The sequence below is a fragment of the Choloepus didactylus genome, chromosome X (assembly GCF_015220235.1).
Source record: "Choloepus didactylus isolate mChoDid1 chromosome X, mChoDid1.pri, whole genome shotgun sequence".
Taxonomy (NCBI): domain Eukaryota; kingdom Metazoa; phylum Chordata; class Mammalia; order Pilosa; family Megalonychidae; genus Choloepus; species Choloepus didactylus.
This window is the reverse complement of record NC_051334.1, coordinates 114,226,996-114,239,424: the sequence shown is the minus strand read 5'-3', so window position 1 is coordinate 114,239,424 and position 12,429 is coordinate 114,226,996. Positions and strand designations below refer to the sequence as shown.

The 12,429-nt window shown below is 35.6% G+C and overlaps 1 protein-coding gene across 1 annotated transcript in view; it reads left to right on the top strand.

The window, feature by feature from the left end:
• IL1RAPL2 (interleukin 1 receptor accessory protein like 2) overlaps nucleotides 1-12,429 on the top strand; it is a 789,386-nt gene that overhangs the window by 746,085 nt on the left and 30,872 nt on the right. Inside the window, exon 8 of the mRNA XM_037822409.1 lies at nucleotides 7,822-7,965. Within this exon, the coding sequence (XP_037678337.1) occupies nucleotides 7,822-7,965 (144 nt within the window). The remainder of the gene's footprint in view (nucleotides 1-7,821; nucleotides 7,966-12,429) is intronic.

Below are 12,429 nucleotides of genomic sequence, written 5' to 3'. Positions count from 1 at the left end.
TATATGATGATACTGTGAGCTACTGATTGTATACCTTGGCTGGATTATATGGTGTGTGAGTATATCTCAGTAACATTGCATTAAAAAAAAACCTTATTGGATATGTGGTTTCCAAATACTTCCTCTAATTGAGTAGGTTGTCTTTTCATTTCCTTGACAAAGTCCTTTGATGTACAAAAGTTTTTAATTTTGAGTCGGTCCCATTTGTCTATGTTTTCTTTCATTCCTTGTGCTTTCGGTATAACATCTAAGAATCCATTGCTTACCACAAGATCTTGAAAATGTTACACTATACTTTCCTTTAGGAATTTATAGTCTTGGTTCTTATATTTAGGTCTTTGATACATTTTGAGTTAATTTTTGTATATAGAGTGAGATAGGAGTCCTATTTCATTCTTTTAAATATGGATATAATGTTTTCCCAGAACCATTTGTTGAAGAGACTATTCTTTTCTGGTTGAGTGGACTTGGAAGCCTTGTCAAATATCAATTGGCCATAGATGTGAAACTCAATTTCTGAACTCTCAACTCAATTCTGTTGGTCAATATATCTCTCTTTATGCCAGCACCATGCTGTTTTGACCACTGTAGGTTTGTAATATGCTTTAAAGTCAGGAAGTGTGAGTCTTCCAATTTTGGTATTTTTTTCAAGATGCTTTTGGCTCTTTGGGGCCCCTTACCCTTCCAAATAAATTTGATAATTGGCTTTTCCAGTTCTGCAGAATAGTGTGTTGGAATATTGATTGGGATTGCATTGAATATGCAAATAAATCTGGGGAGAACTGACATCTTGACAATATTTTTTCTTACAGTCTAGGAACATGGAATGTTCTTCTATACATTTAAGTCTACTTTGATTTCTTTGGCAATATTTTTTGGTTTTCTGTGTATACTTGGTTAAATTTATCACTATGTATGTGATTACTTTATTTGCTATTGTATGCGGAATTTTTTCTTGGTTTCCTCCTCAGATTGCTCATTACTAGTATATGGAAAAATTACTGATTTTTGTGTGTTGATCTTGTTTTCTGCCACTTTGCTGAACTAATAATAGTTTGGTTAGCTTTGTTGTAGATTTTTTCAGGACCTTCTATATATAGAATCATACCATCTGCAAATAGTGAAAAATTTACTTCTTCTTTTCCAATTTGGATGCATTTTATTTCTTTTTTTTTTCCTGACTGCTCTGGCTAGAACTTCTAGCACAATGTTGAATGACAGTGATGACAGTGGACATCCTTTTCTTGTTCCAGATCCTAGAGGAAATCTGTCAGTTTTTCCCTATTGAGTATGAAGTTAGCTGTGTGTTTTTCATATATGCTCTTTATCATGTGGAGGAAGTTTCCTTCTATTCCTATTTTTTGAAGTGTTTTTATCAAGAAAGGATACTGAATTTTTCAAATGCATTTTCTGCATCAATCCAGTTGAGCATGTGGCTTTTCCCCTTTGATTTGATAATGTGTGTATTACATTAATGGATTTTCCTGTATTGAACAACCTTTGCATACCTGGGATAAAATCCCCTTGATCATTGCATATAATTCTTTTAGTGTGCTATTGGATTTGATTGCAAGTATTTTTGAGCATTTTTGCATCTATATTCATAATAGAAATTGTTCTATAATTTTCTTTTCTTGTAGTATCTTTACCTGGCTTTGGAATCAGAGTGATGTTGGCCTGATAGAATGAGTTAAGCAGTGTTCCCTCCTCTTCAATTTTTGGAAGAGTTTGAGCAGGATTTTGTTAATACTTCTTGGAATGTTTGGTAGAATTCACCTGTGAATCCATCCGGTCCTGGTCTTTTCTTTGTTGGGAGACTTTTGATGACTGATTGAATCTCTTTATATGTTATTGGTCTATTGAGGTATTCTCTTTCTTATAGAGTCTGTGTAGGTTTTTCATGTCTTTCTAGGAATTTATTCATTTCATCTAGGCTGTCTAATTTGTTGGCATACAGTTGTTCATAGTATCCTTTAATGATCCTTTTATTTCTATGGGTTCAATATTAATGGCCCTCTTTCATTTCTGATATTACTTATTTGCATCTTTTCTCTTTCTTCCTTTTTCAGCCTAGCTAAGAGTTTCTCAATTTTGTTTATCTTTTCAAAGAACCAACTTTTGGTGTGGTTCATTTTATTTGATAATAAAAATTGTTTTTTTTATTCTCAACTCCATTAATTTTTAATCTATTCTTTGTTATTTCTTTCCTTTTGCTTGCTTTGGGATTAGTTTGCTGTTTTCTTCTAGATCCTCCAGGTGCAGTTAGTTCTTTGATTTTAGCTCTTTCTTCTTTTTTAATGTGGGCATTTAGGGTTATAGATTTTCCTCTCAGCACTGCCTTCACTGCATCTCATAAGTTTTGATATGTTGTGTTTTCATTCCTCAAGAGATATTTACTGCTTTCTCTTGAAATTTATTCCTCGACTCACTCATTGTTTAAGAGTGTGTTGTTTAACCTCTGTATGTTTGTGAATTTTCTAGTTCTCTGCCTGCTATTAATTTCCAGCTTCATTCCATTTTGGGCAGAAAAAGTGTTTTTTATAATTTCAATCTTCTTGAATTTATTGAGACTTGTTTTGTGACATAAGATGTTACCTATCCTGCAGAATGGTCCAAGCACACTTGAAAAGAAGATATATCCTGCTATTTGGGGGTGAAATATTATGTATATGTCTGTTAGGTCTAATTCAGTTATCGTATTATTCAAGTTTTCTGTTTCCTTATTGATCTTCTGTCTAGATGTTCTATCTATTAATGAGAGTGGTGTATTGAAGTGTCCCACTATTATTGTAGAAGTGTTTATTTCTCCCTTCAGTTTTTCTAGCATTTGCCTCATATATTCTGGGGCACCATGGTTAGGTGCTTAAATATTTATGATTGTTATTTCTTCTTGGTGGATTGCACCTTTTATTAATATACAGTGTCCTTCTTCATCCCTTACAACTGCTTTGCATTGAAAGTCTATTTTGTGCAATATTATTATAGCTACCCCACCTCTTTTTTTGTTACTGTTTGCATGGAATATCTTTCTCCAACCTTTCATTTTCAAGCTGTTTGTGTCTTTGGGTCTAAGATGATGCTCTTGTAAAGAGCATATACTTGGATCATACTTTTTTTTAATCTATCCTGCCAATATGCATCTTTTGATTGGGGAGTTTAATCCATTAACATTCATTGTTATCGCTGTAAAGGCAGTACTTATTTCCACCATTTTATTCTTTGGTTTTTATATGTTCATATCTTTTTTATCTCTCTTTTTACACTATTCACTACCCTTATTGATAATCTTCATTTCTTTACTCTACTACAAGCCTCTCTCTTGTCTTTTCCTTTCATCCTGCAGAACTCCCTCTGGTATTTCTTGTAGGGCAGTTCCCTTGTTGATGAACTTTCTCAGTTTCTGTTTATCTATGAATATTTTAAATGCTCCCAAATTTTTGAAGAATAGTTTTGCTGGATAACAAATTCTTGTCTGGCATTTTTTCTCTTTCATTACCTTAAATATATCATACCACTGCCTTCTCACCTCCATGGTTTCTGATGAGAAATACCTTATTTTATGGTGTGATCCTAGTTCATCAAGTATAGTAAGTGCTCAGAAATATTTGTGGATGAATCTTCTCTTCCTAGAGGACCAGCACAATGAGGTGGGGGATGGATAATAAGGGATTGGTAAAGAGAGGATTTGATCTCTGATTATGGCTTGACCAATAATGTAATGTCTTCCCTAGGTTATCTAAAGACATTTTCTCTTTTCAAAGCTATTTATATTTCAGATTGGGGGTTGAAAACTCAATTGCCTCAAGACCCAAACAGATATTGAAATTTTCAAAAAGAGGGCTGAATATTAGAAAAATCAAAACACAGACTATAAAAAGCATGCCTTACTTTAAAAGAGTAACCACTACTCTGTTCTGGATGATTGTTTCCATACCAGAATATGGGCCCAGGAATACCATAGTTTCAAAGTTGTCAAACGTATCTCAAAGACTTGATGTGAAATCATATGATTTTTAAATGTTAGCTTTCAATTTTTTTAAAAAAAACACTGTACAGGCCAACAAAACCTTGCCCTATGTTATACCAGTTTTCACTCTTTGTTCTAGGTAATGAATCCTCTCATATAGTTAAATGTCCTTTTGTACAGTGAAAACTCACTTCTAATGTATGATATTAATAGATTCAGGTTTTCTAAAGGCAAGACAGTTCTTACCTACAGATCTTCTATCTGCACCTACCCATTTCCTCACTCTGATGAACTATTTGGGATTAAGTACAAATAACATTTCAGTAAGGTGTTCATCCTAAATTTTTTCTTTGGTAATTCAAGGATTTAACCTCATGCTAAATAAATTCTGAAAATAATTTCTGCTTATCTGGATATACTCCCTTTCCACAAATCAAAACTATATCCCTGAATCTTCTTTTAATTTCCAGTGCTGTTGCCCATCCTCTTCCCTAAACCTGTATAGGAAGCCCACAGGTGGTATCTCTAAACCTTCTTCCCAACTCATGAGTCAGAAGAGCAAGCTCATTATCTCAAAACATTCCCAATCTTCTCAATCTCCAGTCACTTTGCTTCAGTTGCTAGTTGTCCCATTCTATAATATCTGATATTTGTGTTCACAGTGAAGAAATAGTTGGGTTCAAACCAAGAAGGTTAAAGAGAACTATGCTTACACATTGGGTGCCTAGAAATAGTCACAACCCCATAAATATTTGTTGTTCTGGCTAAAGCTGTCCTTATGAAGTATGTATAAGACAAAGCCCAAATAAAATGACTTTAACATTCTCAGTCAGGAAATCTTCCTAAAAGTATAGATCTTGCTGAGATAGAAAATGACAGCTGAAAACAGAAGAGTGGAGAAAAGCCAGGTGTCATTTAGGTGATAGCAATATTGCCCTCTGATTATAGCAAGATTTTTCCCTTTTGATGCAACTGCTTGAGCTAAATCATAGAATACTGGATGAGTCTCGGGGTCTAGGTTCACAGTTTTCCACTTAAATAGCCCTCATTAAGAAATGTCTTTCAAAGGCATTTTTATGAAATGGACCCCAAAACCACAAACATACTTTTCACACCAGTTTTCTTCCATAAATTTACTGCCAAAAATGGTGTCAGCTACTTGGGAGCACAAATTGTACCTTCTGCTGAAGTTTTCCATTGACCTAATAGCAAGTCTACTCTGTAAATAACATAGAAATTGGTGAAAAATTCCCATTCAGTGACTTTGAAAAAAGTTGAAAGTTCTGATAAAGAGAGAGAGAGAAAGAGAGAGAGAACAATATTTACAGCACAAAATGAACATCTTAGAACTAGGAAAGCATGTTGAATCAAGTGAAGCCATGTTGAATCAAGTGAAGCCATGTTGAAATGATAAAAGTGAAGTCAGTTTTCAGAGTAACAAAAAAAATGTATTGCTCTTTCAATTTAACACTGACTGTTAAGAAAGAATAATTGATATAAGATGGTAAAAAAAAACAAGCAAAGATTGTGATATTGCAGCTCCACAGAAGTCTCATAAGCCAGCTTGCCTTACTACCCACATGGAGGCAGACAGTGGTTCTTGGGGAGCCACTTTCTATATCAAGGGCAAGAGGCAAAGTTAATGTGTGGTGGGAATATTTTATCTCATATTTTGCAGTTCAGTTTTCAAAATGACCACCTCTTGCAGCAGGCAGGACAGAGATAGATTCCAATTCCCTGTTCCTACTCATTATGTGTCTTTTCATATTTTGGCCCTCATAGCAGCCCCCACTCCCTTCCTTTTTCTATCCTTCCCCCTCTCTCCTTTCTCAGAAAGAGTGACATTTGTGTTTCTTACATTTCTTTTCCATTACTTTCCTGATTGGCTATGCTGTTTCTGTCCACCATCATCTCCCCTCTCACTTCACCTGCTTTCCAAGACTAAATTCCTTCTCTTTCCACAAAACCTAGCACTCTTCTAGGGAGCCCCTCTTTCCTCACTCCCTACAATGGAATGTCTGAGATATGCCTAGTTTTTTCATTCTGACCGATGAATTGTAGTTTATCTTCTTCCCTGGGATCTTAAATGGCAGGAAGAAAAGTTCCAGCAGGTCACATGTTCTCAGGAAGCGTTACCAAGAGTTCTGATAGTGAAAGAGGAGAGGCTTTCTATTCTCGCTTTCCAGGCTGGAGCTTATGGGTAATGTGGAGCTGTGGTATAATGAAAAGACCTTCAAATTTAAAGTTAGGAAATTTGGGTTCAAGCCCCATCTTGGCCATTTCTTAGGTGTAGGACCTTGGATGAGTGAGTTAAGCTTACTGAATCTCAGATTCTTCATATGTAAATTTAGACTAACAATTCTTATCCTGAAGTATTATTTAGAGACAGATGACAGACTTGTTGAAATTTTTGCTACATATATATATTATTTGTTAGATGTATTATATATATGTTTATATTTATTGTAAACTATAAAGTGATGAATGGATCTTAATTAGTATATTGCACCTAATTTCTCTTAAGCAATACCCCTACATAGAGATGAGGGACATCTCCAGGGAAAGCTTGGCTATCTGACTGCCAAACGACTCTCAAAAGTGGCAACCTGTCATGGTCATAAATTTGATTTAACAGTGCCCCAGAATTGATCCATCCAGGGAGACTGATGCCAACCAAACTCACAAGCAACTGATGTACAAACTAAAATGTCACTTCCTTTCCCAGGTTCTAGTTACATGGTAAACTGGATCATGATTAGTAATAAAAGAGTCACTTCATAATTACAGAATTAGATTAAGGGGAAATTCGCTATCCTTGTAGGCATTTCTTCTGTACTATGTCAAGTCTAATGAAATATCCCTGTCTCACAGTGGAAAATACATTTCTGGTCTGGTGTTTCCTCTATTCAGCATTTCTCTGATGAACATTGTTGAACTCATATTTTAAATTCTCCTCTGACTTCCCAGTTCTCTAAATTCCATGATACCGCCCCCTTTCTTTTGATGAAACACTCTTTAGCTTTGTTAATATCACTAATTAAGCTACAGGCAAGTCACTCTTCCTTGAGCCTGGAAAACATTGTATCTCCTTCCATTATGTGTTTACTTTATTGTTCTAACTCTCAGAGTTCTAGGGGTGCCCCACAGGAGCAGCCTAAGGCTGCTATCAGGTAGCCTTGTGTTAGTTGAATAGGCCAAGTGATTAGCCTGCAGTTCTCATCCCGTTTAGCCCCATTGGGCATATTATATCAGGTACATATTATTGTGATTTATTCAAATAAATAGGGGAAATAGATAAGCTGTTTTCCCCTGCTTAGCTTGTATTTGACTTTGTTCTACCGTCATTAAATGAAACAGTTAAATCCTTGAAAATCATTAAATTTTATTCAATTCTGAGAGTAATTTTATAATGCTGTTCCCCTGTAGAAGACTAGTACCCGTGAACTGAGGAGTACTAGGTGTAATCTTGCTAAACCAATAAGGTAATTTAACAGAAATAACAAAAATTTTGGCCCTGGAGTCAGAATAAGGCATCTCTAATAGTTACCTGACATACACTAAAAGTGAAAGTATATATGTGAAAATTTAGATGTATGTGAAACAAATTGGGAGTGACTTTTCCTTTTCACATGAATTTACCACTTTCAATAGTAAATTGCTGGAGTGTTTAGAAAAGAGTTAATTTTACAAAAATCTGATTGAAAGAAGCTTATCAAGGACAAAGGTACTACATTAGGCAAGAATTTCTGGAAAGAAAAACAGGATGGGCAGTACATCTTGGGGACTAGAAATATTGGAAGATCTCAAATGTTCTTGGTTTAATTACCTTTTCTTGCTTATTCTGCTTGTTCCAGATTTAATCTACAAAATTGAGCTGGCAGGGGGCCTGGGAGCTATATTCCTCCTCCTTGTACTGCTTGTGGTCATCTACAAATGCTACAACATTGAGTTGATGCTCTTCTACCGACAGCATTTTGGAGGTGATGAAACTACCGAGGGTAAGCTTCTTCCTATAGTTCAAACTCAATTAAAAGACATGAGTTTGTGGTTGTGTAAGAGAATATCCATGTTCTTAGGAAATACACACTGAAGTATTTAGGAGTAAAGGACTATGATCTATGCAAATTATCCTCAAATAGTTCAGAAAAACAATTTATCTATCTAGAAATAGAGCCAACGGGGGATATTAACAATAGGTGAAACTGTGTAAAGGATACATGGGTGTTCTTTGAAATATTTTTAGTTTTTAAATATTCCTATACATTTAAAATTATGTCCAAATAAAAAGTTTAATGAGGAAACATTATTTGGCAAAGAGATTATTACTATTATAGCCCTTTCCCCCTGTAAGAAACAAATTAAGAATCAATTCAATTTTTCCCTCAAGAGAATTTAAATTTATGTACAGATCATAATTAACCATTCCTGGCATTGAGAAAATAAGTGAATCATATGAGAAATAGACTAAAAGCTACAGAGATTCTCCTTTTAAAGTTCAAAGGACATTTAGAACCACATCTATTGGATGATTGTAGTACCATTCTCAAAGTTGGCCTCAAAGGATAGAAATTCAGAATGTGGCTTCTAACTTTCATTATCTTTGCCATTTATGTCCTTTGGAAATCTTACAAATGAGTTATCAATAAAGCATTTTGCTGAACCTTATTTCTTTGAATGTTCAAGGATGATTTCATTTTTTCAAGAAAAAAGTATCACATTTCCAATCAATACCCAATAAGAAATTGTGACATACTGTTTTTTATCCATAAAGTCCTCACCCACAAAATACTGCAAACCTTGGAAATATGTGTCTAGAATGCTTTAGGTAGGCTAAGATAAATGCTTCAGCCCGACTCAACCCCGAGACCAAAGAACATGCCAGGCAAAAGTTCCCCATGAATTTTGACAGGGACTTACAAGAGGATGTTTTTCAATGGCGGCCTGTTGGGAAATGGAAGTCAATGATCCTGCAAACAAGAGGAAGAGGAGTGCCTTATAAAGCACAGCAGAGCCTCACAAAATTTGGTTGCAGAGAAACCTCATCTGAGTCTCTTGCAAGTTGATTAAGCTCAATGTCTGTGCTCCGGTCATGCAGGCCACTCGGTGCTCAAGGCTCCACCTTTTTCCCTAATTCAGGCCCCTGGGCTGCCACAGTAAAGTCCATTTTTAAGTCATTACATTAAAAAGGCAGAATGAAAAATCAGTTTTCAGTGTGTTGAAATAATGAAGATTAGTAGATCTCTTATTTCCTTTTTTTCTGAGTTGAAGATCTTACCTCAAAGGAGAGGGGTTCATGATGTTGTATTATTTATAGAGTGATAGATGAAGAGCTGAGCGATGATTGTAACATCAAAATTTCTGAGGAATCTTTGGTTTAGGTTTTATTGTTACTGTTATGCAAAAACTGATATGAGTTATTTTTAATTGACTTTTATGTTGTCACAATAAATTAGAGAATTGCTGTTGGATGAGTACATAAGCATGTTAATTTTCAAAGCAATACATTTGCTTAACAATTATAGCATCCCATTTAAAATATTACAGACTCTTATTCAGATATATGCTCAAAATTGGAAATTAGGGACTGTTCTGACCATGATATACTTTGACACAACTACTATATATGAAAATGTGGCCAATTACCTTTAGTTCCTATATATAGCAGTTAATATTGTATCTGTATATATAAAATAACTAGATGAAATATGCTATTGAGGACAGGGTCACTTTTTCCCAGTTGCAAACAAGTGGCTAAAGAAGCCAACTGGAAATATAAAAGATGCATTGTCAATGCCAAAAACATAAATGGGAAATTCCTGTGATTCATTTGTTTTGATTCATGCTCAAAAGCAATTTGTTGATAATCTTTGTAAAAAATGAGATAGTTTATTAAATTAATCTTCAATAATTATTTTCTCATTCATACCCAATATCCCGGGCTAACTGGTTGTAGTACACATTTGCATGATTAAGTTGAGGCTAATATCATAAGACTCTTCAGGGCTTAAATATCCCATTTTACATCTATACCTCTCAATGTGGCTCATGTGGTCAAATGTGACTAGTAAATTCAAACATTTTCATTATAGAATTGTAGTACTGATTTAAGGGTTTTCATTAGGAAGGAGAATTAAAATATATTGTATTCCTACATGGAGCATCGGATCTTAAGAGCACAACCTCTCTACTGGCAGAATGGTGTAGTAAAAAATCTGCATGTATGTGGTGTGGATGAATAAATTAATATTAACACCCTTTCAGAAATATCCAGTTGAATGATTTTATATAGACCAAATAGGTAACAGATAAAAAATTCTCAATTCTTCATTTGAATATTTTATCATATCACAGATAAAACTTAGTTTTATTCTTTTAAACTTTTCCAGGTTTAGTTTTTTTTGTTTTTTTTTAATTCAATTTTATTGAGATATATTCACATAACATACAATCATCCATGGTGTACACCTTTTCACAGTACCATCATATAGTTGTGCATTCAACACAAATTTTGAACATTTTCCTTGTACCAGAAAAAGTGAAAATAAGAATAAAAAATTAAAGTATAAAAGAGCACACAAATCATCCCCCCATATCACCCTATTTTGCATTTAGTTTTTTGTCCCCATTTTTTTACTCATCCATCCACACACTGCATAAAAGGACTACGATCCACAAGGCTTTCACAATCACACTGTCACCCTTGTAAGCTGCATTGCTATAAAATCATCTTCAAGAGTCAAGCCTACTGGGTTGTAGTTTGATAGTTTCAGGTATTTATTTCTAGCTATTCCAATACATTAAAAGCTAAAAAGGGTTATCTATATAGTACACAAGAATGCCCACCAGAGTGACCTCTCAATCCATTTGGAATCTCTCAGCCACAAAAATTTTGTTTTGTTTCATTTTGCATCCCCCTTTTGGTCAAGAAGATGTTCTCAATTCCATGGCGTCAGGTCCAGATTCATCCCCAGGAGCCATATCCCATGTTTCCAGGGAGATTTACACCCCTGGTAGTCAGACCCCACATAGAGGGGAAGGCAGTGAGTTCACCCACTGAGTTGGCTTAGCTAGAGAGAGAGGGCCACATCTGAGGAATAAAGAGGTACTCAGGGGGAGACTCTTAGGCACAATGATAAGTAGGTTTAGCCTCTCTTTTGCAGTAACAAGCTTCATAAGGGCAAGTCCCGTAATAGAGGGCTGGGCACATCAAACTTCCAGTCTTCAATGTTTGTGAGAACATCAGCAACAATCCAGGTGAAGAAGCTCAACACCTCTGCATTTCCCCCCAGCTTCTCAGGGAGGCCCTGCATATATATTTTTATTATCTGCCCAAATTACTTTGGGGTGTGTGGCTATTTCACACTAACATATGCAAACCTACCAGGTCTCACTTCCTATTACAAGTTCCATGTAATTATGGTATTTGAACAAACTGTATAAGTTAAATTGTTTAGTAAATGTAGATCTTGCACCAACTAAACATCTCTTCCCTTGGTCTCCCATGGAATTTGAGGTATTAAAATGCAGTCAGTATTATCCTTTACCCTTTTGGCCTGATTTGCCTTAGTACTAACCACATCTGCTTCATTCATATCTCTAGTTGAAGTCTGGACTCCTTTTCAGCTTTTTTAACAGTTGCTGTATGTTCTAATACTGACATTTATATCTGCTGAGATCTAGCTCTGAGTTACAGGTGTCACACAAATACCCAAAGTTCCAGGGATCAGCATCTCAGAATCTGGAGACAGGCATTACAATTCAGGAACAGACGTGACTGCTGTAAGAGCTTACAACCTAGGGACCATTACAATAAGCATTCCCCTGATAAGCTGTGCTCTAAGGTTCAATTCTGAGTTTACACATTGTAGTTAGCCCGTATTGGTGAGGCATTATAGTGTTTGCCTTTGTTTCTAGGGGCAGAGTTCACTCAGAATGCTGTCTGTAGGTTCCATTCACCTCATTGCATGTCTCACAGCTTCACTCCTTGCAGTTGCTCAATATTCCATTGTACGCACACACAACAGTTCACCATTCTGTTCCTCAGTCGATGTACTCTTAGGCCACCTGAAACCATTGCAAATCATGCATACTCTCTCCACAAAGACCAGTGTGCAAATGTCCATTCATGTCCCTGCTCTCAGATCCTCCAAGTAAATGCCCCCTAATGAGGTTGCAGGAGCTTATGGCACCCACATACTTAGTTTCATGTGGAAACACCCCAATGTCCTCCAGAAAGGCTACACCACTCTACCTCCTAACTGACAGTAAATACATACGTCCGTATCTCCATGTTGTCTCCAGCACTTTATCCCTATTTATATTTTTCCATACAATTTTATAGAGATATATTCACAAAGCAAATAATTATCCACAGTGTGCAATCAGTTGTTCATGGTATCATCATAGATTTGTGCGTTTATCACCACAGTCAGCCCTTGAACATATTGATTACTATGAAAAAG